We start from the raw sequence: 21,125 nt of genomic DNA on the forward strand, positions 1-21,125 counted from the left end.
GCAATAGGTGCAGGAGGAGGCCATTCGGTCCTTCAAGCCAGCACCGCCATTCAATGTGATCATGGCTGATCATTCTCAATCAGTACCCCGTTCCTGCCTTCTCCCCATACCCCCTGACTCTGCTATCCTTATGAGCTCTATCTATCTCTCTCTTGAATGCATTCAGAGAATTGGCCTCCACTGTCTTCTGAGGCAGTGAATTCCACAGATTCACAACTCTCTGACTGAAAAAGTTTTTCCTCATCTCCGTTCTAAATGGCCTACCCCTTATTTTTAAACTGTGTGGCCCCTGGTTCTGGACTCCCCCAACATTGGGAACATGTTTCCTGCCTCTAACGTGTCCAACCCCTTAATAATCTTATACGTTTCGGTAAGTTTCAATGATCCTTTATCCCTCATTCTTCTAAACTCCAGAGAGTACAGGCCCCAGTATGTTAACACAATCATTCTTAGGATCATTCTCGTAAACCTCCTCTGGACCCTCTCCAGAGCCAGCACATCCTTCCTCAGATATGGGGCCCAAAACTGGTACTCCCATATACTTCAATACTCCAGTCTTGGCAGTTAGCTACAGACGGCCTTTGATGGATCTTTGGAGATGCATAGAACGCCTCCTATGCCATTTCAGGATGTGTAGCAGAGGAAAGTGTGGATGGAGAGAGTGTTCATGGGAGATAAGCCCCAGTCACGGTGGCACAGCGGTAGAACTGCTGCCTCACAGCACCAGAGATCCATCCCAACTACGGGTGCTGTCTGTATGGAGTTTGAACGTTCTCCCGGTGACCTGCGTGGGTTTTCTCCGAGCTCTTCGGTTTCTTCCCACACAAAAGATGTACAGGTTTGTAGATTAATGGGCTTGGTATAGATGTAAAACTGTCCCTAATGTGTGCGTAGGATAGTGTTAGCGTGTGGGGATCGCTGGTCGGTGGGCCGAAGGGCCTGTTTCCGCGCTGTATCTCTAAACTAAACAAAACTATAAGAAACTAAACTTAATACAAAGGGCAGCAAACCCAGCTCGAGAGTGACTCATGAGTCATCAGTGACTCATCAGTTATGTCGCCAATACTGGTCAATGCCATCAAGACCTCCGAGATGCTTAGCGGGCCCGAGAAACTGGAGTGGAGAACTGTGTTACTTCTGCTGGGGAAGTGAAGAAAATATGTGACCTTCTCTGGATAAGGGTGGGCCACTTCAAACTGAGTTTTAGTTTAGTTGCGTTTAGAGATACAGCGCGGAAACAGGCCCTTTCGGCCCACCGAGTCCACACCGACCAGCGATCCCCGCACATTAACACTATCCGACACACACCAGGGACAATTTTTACATTTATACCAAGCCAATTAACCGACAAACCTGCACGTCTTTGGAGTGTGGGAGGAAACCGAAGATCTCGGAGAAAATCCACGCAGGTCACGGGGAGAACGTACAAACTCTGTACAGACGGCACCCGTAGTCGGGATGGAACCCGGGTCTCCGGCGCTGTGAGGCAGCAACTCTACCGCTGCGCCACCGTGCCACCCTGAACAAGACCATTTGATGTCAGTTCTCCAGCTCAGAGACTGTGAAAGCCCAGCCTTCAGGTGCAATCAGAAGTGAGATCAATAGATTTCTGGTCAATAGATAAATCACACACAACATGCGCCTTGGAAAGCATTTTACCGGGATGCATCACAGCACGGTTTGGGAACGGCTCCATCCAAGACCACAAGAAATTGCAGGGAATTGTGGACGCAGCCCAGACCATCACACAAACCAACCTCCCTTCCACTGACTCCATCTACACCCCACCCTGCCTCGGCAAGGCCAGCAGCATCATCAAGGACCAGTCTCACCCCGGCCACTCCCTCTTCTCCCCTCTCCCATCGGGCAAAAGGTACAGAAGTGTGAAAACGCACACCTCCAGATTCAGGGACAGTTTCTTCCCGGCTGTTATCAGTCAACTGAATCATTCTACCACAACTAGAGAGCGGTCCTGACCTCCCATCTACCTCATTGGAGACCCTCGGACTATCGTTGATTGGACTTTACTGGACTTTGTCTTGTACTAAACATGATTCCCTTCATGTAATATTTTACATTATTCCCTGTACACTGTGGACGGCTCGACTGTAATCACGTATTGTCTTTCCGCTGACCGGTTAGCACGCAACAAAAACTTTTCACTGTACCTCAGTACACGTGACAATAAACTTAACTGCACTGAACGAGTCTGCATGGGCACGTTGGGCCGAAAGGCCTGTTTCCGTGCTGTGTGACTGTGATATTGGGATAGTGCAGATAAATGGAGCTGGTGTACAATTCAGTGATACTGTATGTCACGTGTACCTAGGTACCGTGAGATGCTTTGTTTTTGCGTACAACCCAGTTCCTACAGCAGACTTAACCTAGACAGTACACTAGTGTTGCCACGTTTCTGGCACCAACAAAGGTACAAAAGTTCACCAAACAGACCTATCTTCTCTCCCTATCTACTGCCTGCCGCTGCACATGGTAGCAGCACCCCCCCCTCCCCCTCCCCCTCCCCCTCCCCTCCACTCCCCCTCCCCCTCCCCCTCCCCCCCCTCCCAATCCCCCCTCTGCTGGAACTCCCCCTTCATTCTCAGCAGCCTACCCTGCTGCTAAATGGTCTTGTTCTGCAGCGTAATAAGCATGCTAATATCTGCATAATCTGCAAAATTGTTATAATCCACAGTCATAGAGTGATACAGTGTGGAAACAGGCCCTTCGGCCCAACTTGCCCACACCGGCCAACAGTGTCCCAGCTACTGCGCTTGGTCCAAATCCCTCCAAACCTGTCCCATCCATGTACCTGTCCAACTGCTTATTAAATGTGGTGATAGTCCCAACCTCAACTACCTCCTCTGGCAGCTTGTTCCATACACCCACCACCCTCTGTGTGAAAAAGTTACCCCTCAGGTTTCAATTAAATCTTTTCCCCTTCACCTTAAACCTATGTCCTCTGGTCCTCGATTCACCTACTCTGGGCAAGAGATTTTGTGCGTCTACCCGATCTTAACGATAGAAACATAGAAAATAGGTGCAGGAGGAGGCCATTTGGCCATTCGAGCCAGCACCGCCATTCATTGTGATCATGGCTGATCATCCACAATGATAAACCTCTCTAAGATCCTCCTGTGCTCCCAGTTTTAAATTAGGCATACCAAATTCAACAATAATACTACAAGTGATTTGTTCCCAATTGTGATTTGTGCAAGCAATGATCCTGATAAATGGGATAGCAGGGCTGAATGGGCTGAAGGGCCAAAAGGCACCGCCTGTTCCTGTATCTCATCTCAACCTTTCAGTCGAATGTTGCTTCACATAAGTGGGTTGAATTTCCTTTGCCATCTATTTCTGGCTGACTGTTAACACACTGACAGATAGATATTCCTCATGGCTCCATTTTAAATTTAAATTAAAAACATCAATAATGTATTAAAATAGTGCAATTATAAATAATCTTTGCAAACGTATTATGTACAAAACAGGAAAGCTAAAAAACACAAAATCGAATCATTAGAACAGCAAATGCCTTGAACACTCAGCGGGTCGGGCAGCATCAGCGGAGACAGGTGCAGGTGAAGTGCAAACACCTTTTCATTTTCAATTTGCATTTTGGATTTCCAGCATCTGCATGTATTTTTTCACTGTCATAGCACAAGGTAGTCAGGGAGTGGTACAGCATTGAAAAAGGCCGTTCAACCCAGCCCATCTAAACCGACCAAGATGCCCCATTTAAACCAGACCCATGTCCCCACATTTGGCCCTTATCCCTCTAAATCTTTCCCATCATTGTACCTGTCCAAGTGTATTTTAAATGTTGTTATTGTCCCTGCCTCAACTACCTCCTCCGGCAGCTCGTTCCATACACCCACCACCTTCTGTGTGAAAACGTTGCCCCTCGGGATATAATATAATATAATATATAATATAACAATTACAGCACGGAAACAGGCCCGTTCGGCCCTACCAGTCCACGCCGACCACTTTCTCTGACCTAGTCTCATCTACCTGCTCTCAGACCATAACCCTCCAATCCCCTCCCATCCATATACCTATCCAATTTACTCTTAAATAATAAAATCGAGCATGCCTCCACCACTTCCACCGGAAGCTCATTCCACACAGCCACCACCCTCTGAGTAAAGAAGTTACCCCTCATGTTACCCCTAAATTTTTGTCCCTTCATTCTGAAGCTATGTCCCCTTGTTGGAATCTTCCCCATTCTCAAAGGGAAAAGCCTACCCACGTCAATTCTGTCCGTCTCTCTTAAAATGTTAAAAACCTCTATCAAGTCCCCCCTCAACCTTCTACGCTCCAAAGAATAAAGACCCAACCTGTTCAACCTCTGTAGCTTAAGTGCTGAAACCCAGGCAACATTCTAGTAAATCTCCTCTGTACCCTCTCCATTTTGTCGACATCCTTCCTATAATTTATATTATTATTAAAACTTGCCCCTCTCTCCTTAAACCTATGCCTTTTGGTTCTTCAATTCCCTATTCAGGGAAAACAACTGAGCGTCTACCCGATCTATTCCCCTCGTGATTTTGTACACCTCTATAAGATCTCCCCTCATCCTCCTGCGCTCCAAGGAGCAAAGCTCTAGCTTGCCCAACCTCTCCACATAGCTCAGGCCCTCCATTATTGGCAACTACCCGTAAATCCTCTCTGCGCTCTCTCCAGCTTTCCAATACCAGGATGACCAAAACTGGACACAATACCCCCAGTGCAGCCTCACACAATACCCCCAGTGCAGCCCCACACAATACCCCCAGTGCAGCCCCACACAATACCCCCAGTGCAGCCTCACACAATACCCCCAGTGCAGCCCCACACAATACCCCCAGTGCAGCCCCACACAATACCCCCAGTGCAGCCTCACACAACGCTCCCAGTGCAGCTCCACACAACGCTCCCAGTGCAGCCTCACACAATACCCCCAGTGCAGCCCCACACAATACCCCCAGTGCAGCCCCACACAATACCCCCAGTGCAGTCTCACACAATACCCCCAGTGCAACCCCACACAATACCCCCAGTGCAACCTCACTGTGTAAACCTGCAGCAGAACACCCCAACTTCCACACTCAATTCCCCAACTGAAGTGCAGCCTGCCAAAGCATCACATAATCACTTTCTCAGAATTGATTATTTTCAATTTAACGTCCTTTTTTGTAGAGGTCACGGACAAAATGCGATCGTGAGTGTGTGTCTGTGTTTGTGTCTGCGTGTGGCCCTGTGTACATGTGTATGTGTGTATGTGTGTCAGCTTGTGTATGTGTGTGTGTTTGGCAGTGGGCCTATGTATGTGTGTGTGTGGCCCTGTGTAAGTCTGTGTGTTTGGCAATGGCCCTGTGTATTTGTGTGTGTGGCCCTGTGTGTGTGTGTGTGTGTGTGTGTGTGTGCATGTGTGTGTGCTTCCTGTGTGTGTGTGTGTGTGTGTATGTGTGTCCCTGTGTGTGTGTGTGTGTGTGTGTGTGTGTCTGTGTGTGTGTGTGTGTGTGTGTGTGTGTGTGTCTGTCTGTGCATGTGTGTGTCTGGCTGTGTGTGTGCAGCATGTGTGTGTGTGTGTCTGTGTGTGTCCCCGTGTATGTGTGTGTGTGTGCACCAGTGTGTGTTTGTGAGTGTGTAGGTGTATGTGTGTGTGTGTGTGTGTGTGTGCGTGGGCCAGTGTGTGTGTGTAGGTGTGTGGGCCAGTATGTGTGTAGGTGTGTGTGTGTGTGTGTGTGTGTGTGTACGTGGTTCCTGTAGATACTGTCACTTTAACTTGTTCCTGGAAGTCCTGTAGGTAGGCGGCTGGTGTCAGCCCAGAGTTACTGTCTGCCCTGCCCGAGTGTGTGTCAGCCGCTCACAGGCAGTCAGGCGGTCTGAAAAACCTCGACATCATAGAGATCGCAGCCCGTGGGCACTAGTGTGACCAGGTCTTTCGGTTTCTTGTGAGAAACCCTCTCCCTACACACCGCCGCCGCCGTGCACAGCGAGAGAGGGCCGAGCGGCCAGCTGTCCGACACACACACACAATGTGTGGTGGTCCAACTGTGTGTGCTTCCTGGTCTGTAAGTGAGCAACAGGTTGCAGGCAAGCTGGGGTGGCAGGCCACAGTGTCCAAACGTTGCACTGTGCCTCTGCTTTTGACAGCAAAGGGGTAAGAGAGGGGGAGAGCGCTGGGGGACAGGAGGGTGCCTCCGTTAGTGGTCACCCCGAGGCTTCAGCTCATTGGAGAGGAGTCTCAACCCACTCCCTCTTTAACCCCTTCCGCACTACAACCTGAGGGGGGACTCGGCATCTGTGGTGGGGAATGGGCAGTCAGGGGGCCGACTGCAAAGCACCAGGGTGCCAGGGGCTAGGGGGAGGAGAAGGCAGGAGAATGGGGTTGGGGTGGAGAGATGGACCAGTCACCGTTCAATGGCGGAGTGGGCTCGATGGGCCGAACGGCCTCGTTCTGCTCCTAGAACTTATAAACTTATGAACATCGTCTGCCCGTCCATTTTCACCCCAGATTCTGCCTGAACCGCTGAGTTCCTCTGGCACTTTGTGTGTGTGTGTGTATGTACGTGTGTGAGCGTGTGTGTGTATGTGAATGTGTGTGTGTGTATGTACGTGTGTGAGCGTGTGTGTGTGAGTATGTATGTGTATGCATGTGTGTGTGTGTGTGTGTGAGTATGTATGTGAATATGTGTGTGTGTATGTACGTGTGTGAGCATGTGTGTGTGTACATGTGTGTCAGGTCCAGATTATAGCACTTTGTGTGTGAGGGAGCGCTTGGATGTGGATGTGTGTGTATATGTGTGTGTGCGTGTGAGTGTGTGTGTGTGTGTGTGTGTGAGAGAGACTGTGTGTGTTTTTGCTCCAAATTATAGCTGTGTGTGAGCATTTGTGTGTGTGTGAGCATTTGTGTGTATGTGATTTTTTGCTCCAGATTGCATCAGTGTGTGAGTGTGTGTGAGTGTGTGTGTGTGTGAGCATGAGCGTGTGTGTGAACATGAGTGTGTGTGTGAGTGTGAGTATGTGTGTGAGTGTGAGTTTGTGAGTGTGTGTGTGTGTGCGAGTGTGTGTGTGTGTGAGTGTGTGCGAGTGTGTGAGTGTGTGTGTGTGTGTGAGTGTGTGTGTGTGAGCATGAGTGTGTGTGAGTGTGTGTGTGTGTGTGAGTGAGTGTGTGTGTGTGTGTGTGTGTGTGTGTGAGTGTGTGTGTGTGAGTGATCGCTCCCCCCCGGCGCGGGGTGAGTGTGACACGGGTTGGGGTGTGGGGTGAGACTGACGGAGGGCGGGGGTGGGAGAGACACGGCGCTTCAACACAACACGGACCGACGCGACGCGCGGCTCCATTTCACATTTCGAAGAACTCCCGGCCCCACGAAATTCGTCGGAAAAGCAGCAGATCCCACTTAACTCGTTCACGACAAGTTTCACCGCCCTCGCCGCCTCTGCCACAAGCAACAGCCACGCACACAGACATTTCACCGCACCAATCCTCAGTGCCCAGTCCACACATTACGTACAGTTTGTGTGCGTTTGGTTTTGGGGTTTTTTGGTGCCTTCTGCTTATTTTCTCTTCTCTGTCGAAACACAAAAAGCTGCAAGGAAACAGTTTCTCTCGTTGTGGAGATTTTGTTTGTCAGGCAAAGTCCAGACCTTGGGTGTCCTGTCAAATGTTTACGGTGACTTTTCAACAAAACAAAAACCCGCAAAAGTTTCAGGGAGAGACTGTGTGACACTTCATACAGCGACTGTGCAGGTCCTGTTTTAAAGGCTGTCTACAGTCCCTGAGTGTAAACGTGCCAAGATTCCCTCTCCCTCCCTCCCTCCCTCCCTCCCTCCCTCCCTCCCTCCCTCCCTCCCTCCGTCCCTATCTATAAAAAAAAGCAGTGCATATTTCTCCCGCAGACAAAAAAAAGGAAAAAGAAAAACACGTAAACCCCGTCTCCTTTCCTATTTCTCTCCCCCGTTTCGCCTCGACAAAAGTTTCAGCCGAGTTTTTAAGAGGGGGGGGGAAACAAAAGTGAATGTAAACTCATCGGCCAAACAGTGTTGTGCTAAAGCAGACGCGAACACAAACGCAACTGACGGTAACAAACAAAAACAGCCTCCAAACTCAACCGGCCGATATATATATATTTTTGTAATGCTATATTTTACAGGGGGGAGGTTGGGGGAGGGAAGGGAGGGGAAGAGAGGGGAAGAGAGGGGAAGGGAAGGGAAGGGAAGGGAAGAGAGGGGAAGGGAAGAGAGGGGAGGGGAAGGGAAGGGAAGGGAAGGGAAGAGAAGGGAAGGGAAGAGAAGAGAGGGGAAGGGAAGAGAGGGGAGGGGAGGGAAGGGAAGAGAGGGGTTGCTGACTGAACTACAGTGGGGAGATAGGGAGCGGAATCGCCAGCAAGGGCGCCTGTGTCATTGCACATTGTAGCGCCGGGGAAAGAGGGCGAGCAGGCGAGGCGAGGCGGGCCAGCCACTGTAGTAGCAAGGCAAATGATCTCGCACAGCGATCTTGCAAAGTTTGACAAGTCGAACGCCGCCTCTGGGATTGTTCTTTCCTGTTTATATATATTTCCCCCCCTCGAGTGTTTTTCTCTCCCCCCCCCCCCCTTCCCCGCCTCAAAGCAACATTAGGATGTCAGTCCCACCGCATCAAGTGTAGCTGACACACACACACACACACACACACACACACGCACACGCACACCCAGATATTTGACAACAGCCTCTCAGGGTCGGGTCTAACACACTCCCCTCCCCTCCCCTCCTCTCCCCTCCCCGCCCGGCTAGATCTATCTTTTTGTTTCCATTTTTTTTTCCATGGGGGTGGGAGATGAATTGGGAAACCGTGAGCGTTGGTACAGTGTAGCTTTTGGGTGCATTTTTTTAAATTTTCCTCTCTCTCTCTCTCTATGCACCCACCCACACACACACACACACACACACACACACCAACACTGTCAACTTTCGCTTTCAGAACTCTGCGGCCGTGTTTAGAATTCACCATGGAGAATAGGCTGTTACAAAGAGCGTGAAACGGCATTCTCACACAAGCCAGAACCATTCTCCGCCGCTCCTACTATGTACTCTCCGCTCTGCCTGACTCAGGTAACGCCTGTTGGCGCGGCTTACTTTCTTGTTTTTACAACTATAACGTCGTTAGTGAATGCATTGTGCGATGGTTTATATAGATATATCTGCCTTTGTTGCAGTTTTCTTTTTGCCTTCTCGCCACCTTGCTCGCTTGTGCCCGTGTGTGTGTGTGTGTGTGTGTGTGTGTGTGTGTGTGTTTGTGTCTCTATGTTGCTCTCTCTAGAAGGACGACTTGTGGCACAGCTCCAGAGTTCCTTTTCCACTGTTCCACATGGTTGTCAACCACAGAAAATGGCGGTTACCTCAAATTTATCCAAATACCGCTTGATATTTGGAATTATTAACATTCTCCGCTGCAGGGGAAAACTGGGAACAAATTGTCTGAGTTGCTGTTATTTTGTGCCGCCTTCTAATGTGCTTTTCGAGCTGTGTTGCTTTCTGAATCTTTCAAGAATAACTGTGTGTATTTTGAAGAGGATTTTTTTTTTTTTTTTTTTGCTCAGCTGTGTAATATCTGTTAATTTGTGCTCGTTGTTTGATTTGTGTAATGATTGCGAACCGCAAGGCGAAATGCTGTTGATAAGGGCAGACGATTCTGTCCGGATGTCCTAATCTTCCTGCCTTTGCCTCTGTGCTCGGTGCGAGAATTGTTTCTGTGGTGGTATGTGAAACTCGGATTTAGAAAAAAAGTTTTTGGTAACTTCTAATCAAAAACAAGGGCAGGTTATTTTTGTTTAAATGTTGTGTTTATTTGTCACGTCCACCTGGACAATTACATTCTCATTTGTTGTAGCTTTAGAGGATTGTTATGGAGTATTTAAATTGGTGACATCCTCTGGATATTTTTTTTATAACTCATTTGTGTGTGTTGTTTTTAAAAAGTGGTTTAGAGATTTTTTTTTTAGAGGCACGGATTGTGCATGTACTTGTATTGTCGAGTGCAGGTGTGGAGATAGAACAGATTTCTGCTCAAAGGGATTCTCGCAGTTGGTTCTGTTGATAAATTGATGTGGCACCTTCAGATTCCACTGCAGCAGATATTGTCTCTCTTCACTAGCCAGTCCATTCATTGTAAAATGCTTCTTACCCACACGGAATTATCCTGACCCCGTCTTCGTTGAAACCGGCGTCCAAGGCGCTTTGGCGCTGGTCGGCGTTAGATGTTTGGAAGTTTAAAGTTGCATCCTATGCTGTCTGTTGTCCAGGGCAGCGGGGAGATTTCAAATCCCATTTCATTTCCGTCATTTCAACTTGTTTTGTGTGAGGGGGGGAAAAAAAATCTACATTTACAGAACTCAATAATGCAACTTTTTAGAAGGGAGATTCGCGGCCCTTTGTGTTTTGAATTTGGAGAAATCTAATAATGTTATTTATTTCAATAAGAAATACGGCAAATACGTTTAACGCTGAGCGGAATTTTGTGTGAGGGGTGAGGGTTTTTTTGTAAAGCACATTCTGCATAAATCTCAATAATTTCAGATCAATACGGGGGTGTAAATGGCCATTAATGTAGCTACTCCTGGTCTGTGTATTATTTACACGCCGCCAAGATGTAGCTGAGTTTAACTTTCCCCCACACTATTTATTCTCTTTTTGAATGAAGCGTTCGAGTCAAAGTATAGATTGGTATTGGGACCGGTGGCTGGTTGAATTTCAAGGCAGCAATCACTAATTTTAGTAAAACAAAGGGCGGTTGAGAAATGCAATCGCTGATGCATCGCGCCTTCGGGAACAAATTAACCTGCAGAAAGCGGACCACTACACACCTGAGCGTTTGCATACCGATTTGGTATCTGTCTACCAAATGCTGGAGTAACTCAGCAGGTCAGGCAGCATCTCGGGAGAGAAGGAATGGGTGACGTTTCGGGTCCGAGTTACTCCAGCATTTTGTGAATAAATCGATTTGTACCAGCATCTGCAGTTATTTTTCTTATAGTATCTGTCTACTCTCCAGGTTATTGCTACAAACCCGAGACATAGAAGGTGACAATACATTCTGTTCATTAACCTCGAGAGAGAAAAATAAAATCTCAGTTGCACTCTTTCTTGTTAAGGCAAGCTGAAATTATCTTGGCCGTTTAAAAAAAAAATTCTGGTCGTTGTAACAAAATAAATAGAATCTGGTCTGCACAATTTAACTGTTTGGATTCACTATCCGGCCTCTGTTCTGAACGGGAGACACCAATTGCGCGCTCCAATTATTTAATTGTTCATTAATTAATTAATAGGCGGATCCATTCCTTATCTGTGACCAGTGTAAATTAATAATGTGCACAAGTCCTTCTGGGCGCCTATTTTTACATGTGTGATCACGCGGACCCTGGTGATTCCGTGGGTCTGTTCTGACGCGCACCGTTATCTCAATCTCCATTCAAGAATATTTAGTCCAGGCGAACGTGATTGCCCTGTTGATTAACCCTTCCCGCTCTCCATCCCTTCCCAAAGCGAAGATATTACCGCCGGGCCCCTGCCAAACCCTCGCCGTCCAGTCTTTGTGTATCGTATTGTACAGACAGTTTTGATTTGTCGTTTTCACACCTTACCCTTCCTTATCTCAGTGTCTCCCTCTCCCCCCGACTCCCAGTCTCAAGAAAGGTCTCGACCCGACCCTAAGCGTTCAGTTTAATTTATTGTCACATGTACCGAGGTAGAGTGGAAAAACTTTCTTTTTTGTTGCCTGTTAACCGGTCAGCAAAAAGACAATATATGTTTACAGTCGAGCCATTTACAGTGTACAGATACACGATAAGGGAATAATGTTTAAGTGCAAGGTAAAGCCAGTAAACACCGATCAAAGATAGTCCGAGGGTCACCAATGAGGTAGATAGTAGTTCAGGATCGCTCTCCAGTTGTGGTAGGGTGGTTCAGTTGCCTGATAACAGCCGGGAAGAAACTGTCCCTGAATCTGGAGGTGTGCGTTTTCACACTTCTGTACCTTTCCTCGCCCATTCCTTCTCTCCAGAGATGCTGCCGGTGCCGCTGCCGAGTTACCCCAGCATTTTGTGTGTATGCAAATGGTGGGATACCATTAAGTTGGAAAGGGTGCAGAGGAGATCCACCTGGATGTGACCTGGGCTTGCGCGCTTGAGTTACAGGGAGAGGTACGGGATGGGACTTTGGACCACATGAGGCTGAGGGGTGGCCTTATAGAGGTGCACAATATCACGAGGGGCACGGATCAAGTGAACGCTCACAGTCTTTCTCCCAGGGCAGAGGAGTCTAAAACTAGAGGGCGCAGCTTCAGGTGAGAGGGAGGAGATTTAAGAGAGACAATAAACAATAGACAACAGGTGCAGGAGGAGGCCATTCGGCCCTTCGAGCCAGCACCGCCATTCAATGTGATCATGGCTGATCATTCTCAACCAGTACCCCGTTCCTGCCTTCTCCCCATACCCCCTGACTCCGCCATCCTTAAAAGCTCTATCCAGCTCTCTCTTGAATGCATTCAGAGAATTGGCCTCCACCGCCTTCTGAGGCAGAGAATTCCACAGATTCACACCCCTCTGACTGAAAAAGTTTTTGCTCATCTCAGTTCTAAATGACCTACCCCTACGACCTCAGGGACATTTATTTTTTTCCACTCAGAGAGGATAGTCCGTATCTGGAATGATTTGCCAGCGGCTTCTCTCGACGCAGATACAATGACAACGTTTAAAATACACCTGGACGGAGACAGGGGTGGGGAGGGTTTGGAGTGAGGTGGGTCAAATGGGGCTAGCCCAGCTGGCCAACTTGGTCAGCATGGCCAAGGCCTGTTTCTGTGATGTACTGATAGAAGGGCGAGGTGCAGCGTCGGAGAGAGTGTGCCGCGTAAAGCTGGCGGCTTTCGGCTCAGTGAGGAGAATGACTTTGGCTGGAGGGCGGCGAGGCTTGGAGACCTTCTCCCCACCAGGTGTGCGTCTCACTCTGCAGGCCAGAGAGACGACCAGGAGCTTCTCATATGAGATGGTGCAGGATTAGTGTCATGGGGTGGCGCGGGGTGCAAGATTGGCTGCTCTCTTGTTAGAGGAGGAAGCGAAAAGCACAAGAGAAGGGGAGCCGTTCGGCCCCACGGCGGCCTGATGTCCCTCTCCGGGCCAATTCCACTGCCCGGCGCCGGTTCCCCTCAGTCGCCCGATCTTGCAGCCGACTATCTGTCCTGATCAAGCGCATCCCGTGACCAGCCCTCTGCGGTGAAGGTCTCACCAGCCCCAAGTGGAGTTGGAGGTAGGGATGGCGGCGACGGGCCGAATGGTTACGCCTGGCCGCTGTGCCGCCGATGTGGCACATTCTCAGAACGACCCACTCTTATCCCCCCCCCTGTGTTAATCCCCCCCCCTTTCCCCAGCACCCCCTGTTCCCGCAGCACCCCTCGGCCCTACAAGCATCTCCTTGCCCGGGCCACGGTTTGGCGACCAGCATTAATCGCCAGTGTCTGTGTCTCTCTGTGTGAGTCCTGGTTTGTTCTCATGGGCCGCAGTCGCGACTTTGGACAGGGTCGAGTTATTCTAGCCATGGGCGAGCAGAGGGCGTCTAGTTTAGGTTAGGCTGTGATTTAGTTTAGGTTAGGTTAATTTAGTTTAGTCTAGCACAGCCTAGTTTGGTTAAGTTTTGTATAGTTTAGCTTAGTTTAGTTTAGCACAGTTTAGTTTAGTTTAGGTTAGTTTAGTTTAGTTTAGCATAGCCTAATTTAGGTTAGTTTAGTTTAGGTTAGTTTAGCATAGCCTAATTTAGGTTAGTTTAGTTTAGGTTAGTTTAGCATAGCCTAGTTTAGGTTAGTTTAGTTTAGTTTAGCATAGCCTAGTTTAGGTTAGTTTAGGTTAGTTTAGTTTAGCACAGTTTAGTTTCGTTTAGTTTAGTTTAGATTAGGTTAGTTTAGTTTAGTTTAGTTTAGCACAGCCTAGTTTAGTTAAGTTTAGTTAAGTTTAGTGCAGTTTAGCACAGTCTAGTTTAGTTTAGTTTAGTTTAGTGGAGCATAGCCTAGTTTAGGTTAGTTTAGTTTAGCTTACCTTACCTTAGTTTAGTTTAGTTTAGAGATATAATGTGGAAACAGGCCCTTCTGCCCACCAAGTACATGTCGACTAAGGATCGCCCGTACATACTATTTGCACGTTGTCTCACTTTCTCATCATCTCCCTAGGGGGGGGGGGGGTGATAAACAGAGGGCCAATTAACCTGCAATCCCGCACGTGGTTGGGATGTGGGAGGAAACCGGAGCGCCCGGAGGAAACCCACGCGGTTGCAGGGAGAACGCGCAAAACGCCACACACACACTCACATACACACGCTCACACACACTCACACACTCACACACACACACACACACACACACACACACACACACACACACACACACACACACACACTCACACACACACTCACACACACACTCACACACACACACACACACACACACACACACACACACACACACACAGCCCCCGAGGTCGGGATGGAACCCGGGTCTCGGGCGCTATGGGGTGGCAACTCTACCCTCTGTCTGCTCCGCTGTCGTGGGGCCGCTGTCAAGACCAGCCTTGTGGCGATGGGTTGGCGGTCGGGAACTCAGCGTGGGGTGATAACTGGGAGGATTTGGGGGACAATTGGGGGGAAAAAACATAGAAATAGAAAACAGGTGCAGGTGGAGGCCATTCGGCCCTTCGAGCCTGTACGCACCGCCATTCAATGTGATCATGGCTGATCATCCCCAATCAGTACCCCGTGCCTGCCTTCTCCCCATACCCCTTGATTCCGCTATTCTTAAGAGCTCTATCTAACTCTCTCGTAAGAACATCCAGTGAATTTTTACCTTCTGCGGCAGAGAATTCCACAGATTCACAACTCTGGGTGAAAATGTTTTTCCTCATCTCAAACCTAAATGGCCTCCCCTTTATTCTTAAACTGGTTCTGGACTCCCCCAACAACGGGAACATTTTTTTACTGCATCTAATCTGCCCAATCCTCTAAGAATTGTACATGTTTCTATAAGATCCCCTCTCATCCTTCTAAATTCCAGCGAACACAAGCTCAGTCGACCCATTCGTTCGTCAAAGGAAGGGTTTGGAGGGATTATGGGGACAATGTAGAGATGTGGGACTGGTCGAGTAACCAGTAACTGGCATGGTAACCAAGTTGGCATGGACAAGGTGGGCCGAAGGGCCTGCTTCCATGCTGTACAGCTCTATGACTCCAAAATAATTCTGGCGATATAATCGTGGCGTTGAAGAGGCTTTTGGATAGCTACACAGACAGGGCTGGAGGGATGTGAATCATGTGTTGGCACAGGAGATTAATTTATCTGCAAGAAAAAAAACCCCTGCAGATGCTGGTTTAAATCGAAGGTAGACACAAAATGCTGGAGTAACTCAGCGGGACGGGCAGCATCTCTGGAGAGAAGGGATGGGTGACCCGCAGAGTTACTCCAGCACTTTGTGTCTACCGGATTAGTTTATCTCGTTGGCACGGACGTTGTGGGCCGAAGGGCCTGCTCTTGTGGGGTGCGCCGTGTACAGTGCGTTGTGTGTGTGGAGTTTTGTGTTCGCGTTGAAACAAGGGAGGTCGATGATCGGGGGGGGGGGGGGGGGGGGGATTGCAGGGCCTGAAGCCGAAGAACAGGGTGGATGGCGAGAAATGTAAGGGCGCAGCGGTAGAGTTGCTGCCTCACAGCGCCAGGGACCCGGGTTCAATCCCGGCTACGGGCCCTGTCTGTACTTAGTTTGCACCTCCAGTGACCTCGTGGGTTTTCTCCGGGTGCTCCGGTTTCCCCTTCCCCCCCCCCCACACTCCAAAGACCAAGACTGGCAGGTCTGTAGGTTAATTGGCTTCTGTAAATGGCGTGCAGGATAGAACTAGTGGTCGGTGCTGACTCGCTCGGTTTCCCCAGTGTATCTCCAAACTCAACCAAACTAGAGCGAACAAGAAGCGACGTGGGAATAAAATAGCTGGCACAAGCGGCACAAGACGCCAGGTATAAAGTTGCCAGGCAGTGAATGGGGTGGGGGGTGTCCGGGGACAGGAGAGGCTGATCCACCGGTAGAGTCTCACAAGCTGCCGGGCACAGATCTAAATCGCTGGGCCAGAGGAGAGGGCAACTGGTTCTATCCCAATTACCCTCACACAAAGCCAGCACAGAATTGACGGGCCGAATAGCCCCCTCCAACGTTGTAACCAACCTGCGGCTGGGCTCTCCACTTTAGTTTAGTTTGGTTTAGAGATACAGCATAGAAACAGCTCCACTTTAGTTCGTCCCTTCTCTCCTGAGATGCTGCCTGGCCCGCTGAGTTACTCCAGCTTTTTTGTGACACCTTCCACTTTATTTCAATTTAGTTTGGCGATACAGCGTGGAAATAGCGTGGAAACAGCTCCACTTTAGTTCAATTTAGTTTGGAGATACAGCGTGCAAACAGTTCCACTTTAGTTCAATTTTGTTTAGAGATACAGTATGGAAACAGCCCCCACCGAGTCCACACCGACCAGCGATCCCAGCTCACTAACACTATCCCACGCACACCGGGGACAAATTTCAATTCACAGAAACCGGAGGACCCGGAGAAAGCCCACTCGGTCCCAGGGAGAACGTGCAACCCCAGTGCGGGCAGCTACCGTGGTCAGGATGGAAGCCGGGTCTCTGGCGCTGTGAGGCTGCAACTCTACCGCTGCGTTACTCCTATAACCCGGGCGTTATAACTGTGGCTTCACAGAATCCAGCCTGGGTGAATGCGCCCAGAATCCGCGGGGAATGACCGATTTCAGTTTCTTACCAACCTCCCCCCCAAAAAATCTCAAATGAAGATTGAATATAATGGAGCCCTGCATTGAGCACTGACTACAGTGAACACCGCAGAGACATTCTGATCCAGTTTGGGGAATAAATGCTGCTTCTAGCACCGTGATATCCATTTTCTTCTTAAAATAAAAACAAGCTAGGTTTAGTAACGGGAGATTTGAGCATTGCACTCGGGGCTGGTATTAGAGGCAAAAGTCAAGAATGTTTTATTGTCAAATGTCCCAGACAGAACAATGACATTGTTACGAGCAGCAGCACAACACAAAATGTAAACATAGCACGCTGTAAACAATATAATAAACGTGAAAAAATCCATGTGTGTGTGTATATACATATACCCACATGTACATAAGAAAATATATAATACACACACACACACAAATATGTGGGTATGAAAATATATACACACACTGAACTTTTTTTCATATAACATTATATTATATATATATGAAAAAAGTTCAGTGTGTGTATATATTTTCATACCCACATATTTGTGTGTGTGTGTTTGTATATATGTGTGTTTATATATATTTAAAACATTATATTATATATATATGAAAAAATATATATGAAAAAAAGTTCAGTGTGTGTATATATTTTCATACCGACATATTTCTATAACACACACACACGCACACATATACACACACATATACACACACACACATATACACACACGCATGCACATACACACGCACATATACACACACATACACACATACACACATACCACGCAGACATACACACGCACACATACACACACATATACACACGCACATACACACACGCACACACATATACATATACACACACACACACATATACGCACACACACATATACACACACGCACATATACACACACGCACACACCACACACACACACACACACACACACACACACACACACACATATGTGTGTGTTTGTGTGTGTTTATGTATATTATATAATATGATTATATTGTCAATACAATTATATAATGTCACATTACGCATTGTGTTTATATATATATATATTACAGTGTTATAAAATGTAGTTTAAATACAATGCGTAATGTAACGGTTTATAGTTTGTGTCTGTGATTTTCAGAATAACGAGTTGCATTTAGAGTTGGATATCTCGGGGTTTAAGACATTTGCATGGAATTGCCTGATTTAATGGAGAGATTATTCCCTGTGTTACGAACACTGGAGAAATAAGGGGGATTCCGGGCGTGAACTTTAAGCTGCCCCGCCTGCACTCTGATGGATCAGGGGCCGCGGGGACATGGAAGGCGTTGGTCGACTTAAAGACATTTGCAAAAGGTACCGCATATCAGCGCAATCAGTAAATAAAAGCTCTCCTCAAATCTGCGGCAGGCACTGAAACTGCGCAAGGCGAAGCGAAGGTGCGAACCTTAGATTCATGGATTTATGTAAGAAAATAACTGCAGATGCTGGTACAAATCGAAGGTATTTATTTCACAAAATGCTGGAGTAACTCAGCAGGTCAGGCAGCATCTCAGGAGAGAAGGAATGGGAGACGTTTCAGTCTGAAGAAGGGTCTCGACCCGAAGCGTCAGCCATCCCTTCTCTCCTGAGATGCTGCCTGACCCGCTAAGTTACTCCAGCATTTTGTGAAATAAATACCTTCATGGATTTATGGATTGGGTTATGGCAGAGATAGATAGATTGTTGATTAGTGCGGGTGTCAGGGGTTATGGGGAGAAGGCAGGAGAATGGGGTTAGGAGGGAGAGATAGCTCAGCCATGATTGAATGGTGGAATAGACTTGACGGGCCGAATGGCCTAATTCTGCTCTTATCACGTATGACCTTATAGAAACATAAAAACATAGAAAACAGGTGCAAGAGTAGGTCATTCGCCCCTTCGAGCCAGCACCGCCATTCAATATGATCATATAAGTATAAGAAAATAACTGCAGATGCTGGTACAAATCGAAGGTATTTATTTCACAAAATGCTGGAGTAACTCAGCGGGTCAGGCAGCATCTCAGGAGAGAAGGAATGGGTGACGTTTCGGGTCGAGACCCTTCTTCAGACTGATCGGATTCAATATGATCATGGCTGATCATCCTAAATCAGTGCCCGGCTCCTGCTTTCTCCTTGATTCTGTTAGTCCTAAGAGGTAAATCTACAGGTAATTCCCTTTTGAATATATCCAGTGAATCATTCACTGGCCGTTTCCTCTCCCTTTTCACCATCCTGCTCCTGAAACGCAGGGATATCAAGAGAGCAACAGTACTGGAGTTAGGTTTGTCTATCTGCCTTTTTCAGCGGCAAAGCCTTGGTGGGAATCGAACACGCCTCGATAGGGCAAAATGTGCCTTTCAGAAATCCAAGCTTCTACATATTTGGAGCGACTTTGGCGCAGCGGTAGAGTTGCTGCCTCACAGCGCCAGAGACCCGGGTTCCATCCTGACTACGGGTGTTCATAAGTTATAGGAGCAGAATGAGGCCATTCGGCCCAACGAGTCTATCCCACCCATTCAACCGTGGCTGATCTATCTTTCCCCTCTCAACCCCATTCTCCTGCCTTCTCCCCATTACCCCTGACACTCTTACTGTACGGAGTTTCTATGTTCTCCCCAAGGGTTAGAAATTCTGGTTTCCTCCCACACTCCAAAGACGTACAGGATAGTAGGATCATTGTATTGTTAAATTTATAAATTGTCCCTAATGTGTGTAGGATAGTGTTAGTGTGCGGGGATCGCTGGTCGGTGTGGACCCGGTGTATCTCTAAACTAAACTAAAGTTGTACAGTCATCCAACAAGCCCTTCACGGAAGGAAACAGGCCCTTCGGCCCAACTTGCCCACACCAGCCAACATGTCCCCTCCTCTTATCTAATCTCCAGTCTCACAGCGCTCAAAGACACCTTCAGTATGAAGATAGACACATAGTGCTGGAGTAACTCAACAATTCAGTAGAGAATAAAGGATGGGTGACGTTTTGGGTCATAGAAACATAGAAACATAGAAACATAGAAACATAGAAAATAGGTGCAGGAGGAGGCCATTTGGCCCTTCGAGCCAGCACCGCCATTCATTGTGATCATGGCTGATCATCCACAATCAGTAACCCGTGCCTGCCTTCTCCCCATACCCCTTGATTCCGCTAGCCCCTAGAGCTCTATCTAACTCTCTCTTAAATTCATCCAGTGAATTGGCCTCCACTGCCCTCTGTGGCAGAGAATTCCACAGATTCACAACTGTCTAGGTGAAAAAGTTTCTTCTCACCTCAGTTTTAAATGGCCTCCCCTTTATCCTTAGAATGTGTGGCCCCTGGTTCTGGACTCCCCCAACATTGGGAACATTTTTCCTGCATCTCGCTTGTGAAGTCCTTTCATAATTTTTGTACGTCTCTATAAGATCGCCTCTCATGCTTCAAGACTCCAGTGAAACTGGCGAAGGGTCTGACGAAGGGTCCCGACCCAAAACCACAGAGTCACCCATTGTTTTTCACCAGAGGTGCCGCCTGACCAGCTGAGTTACTCCAGCACTTGGTGTGTGTCTACCAGCATCTGAATTTCCTTTCCACACAAACCTTCGGTATGAATTGCCCTGCCTTTCCGTGACTGTGCTTCCAGCTCTGGAATTCTCATCCCGAATCGCCGTGCTCCTTCACCTCCTTCCCAAACTTCCTCAAGAGCCGCGGCTATTGTATTAGTGCAGTTCCACGCAGCACGCCTGCCCCAGGGAGTTGCTGTAATTATGCGATTGAAAGCTGTTCTTGCTCTCGACAAGAGCTGCATCCATTCGGCGATCTGAGCAGTATTTCAGCGGTCGAAGCAGATTGAGGGGGGGGGGGAAACCTAAATATGCCGTAGGATTTCAGGGAAAAGTTTAGTAGTGCAGCATCTATACACTAAAACTCTTGTTTGTTTGTTTGTTTGTTTGTTTGTTCCTGAACTACAGCCAAAACGGTACACGATAGTGCAACTATTTTAGGCCCACCTTACTCACCGTCGTCCCTTTGCTGCTAATGGAAGAAGTTTCATTGAAATCGGTGTCATATTTTTTAATTAATTCACATTTTAAAGTTTAAATCTATCTCCTAGGGAGGGAGGAGGGAGGAGGGAGGGGGGAGGGAGGGGGAGGAGAGAGGATAAGGGGAGCTGAAGGGCTTGGAGTGGGGGAGAAGGGGAAGGGGAGGGGAGGAAGGAGGGTGGGGGGGGGAGGGGAGTGGGGGGAAGGGGGCGATGGGGTCGGTCTACCAGTGACGCTAGTGTGCCACGCACTGTGCAGTGGTTTAAGGTGGCAACACGCCCTCGTCTTCTGAAGGGGGGTGAGGGCTGTAGCA

The 21,125-nt window shown here is 48.2% G+C and overlaps 1 protein-coding gene across 1 annotated transcript in view; it reads left to right on the plus strand.

The window, feature by feature from the left end:
• Positions 1-8,653: 8,653 nt before the first annotated feature.
• The window catches only part of LOC144610561 (nuclear factor 1-like), a 55,250-nt gene continuing 42,778 nt past the window's right edge, over positions 8,654-21,125 (plus strand). Inside the window, exon 1 of the mRNA XM_078429366.1 lies at positions 8,654-9,078. Coding sequence (XP_078285492.1) covers positions 9,052-9,078 — 27 coding nt within the window. The 5' untranslated portion in view covers positions 8,654-9,051. The remainder of the gene's footprint in view (positions 9,079-21,125) is intronic.

This window comes from Rhinoraja longicauda, chromosome 37 (genome assembly GCF_053455715.1).
Source record: "Rhinoraja longicauda isolate Sanriku21f chromosome 37, sRhiLon1.1, whole genome shotgun sequence".
Classification (NCBI taxonomy): Eukaryota; Metazoa; Chordata; class Chondrichthyes; order Rajiformes; family Arhynchobatidae; genus Rhinoraja; species Rhinoraja longicauda.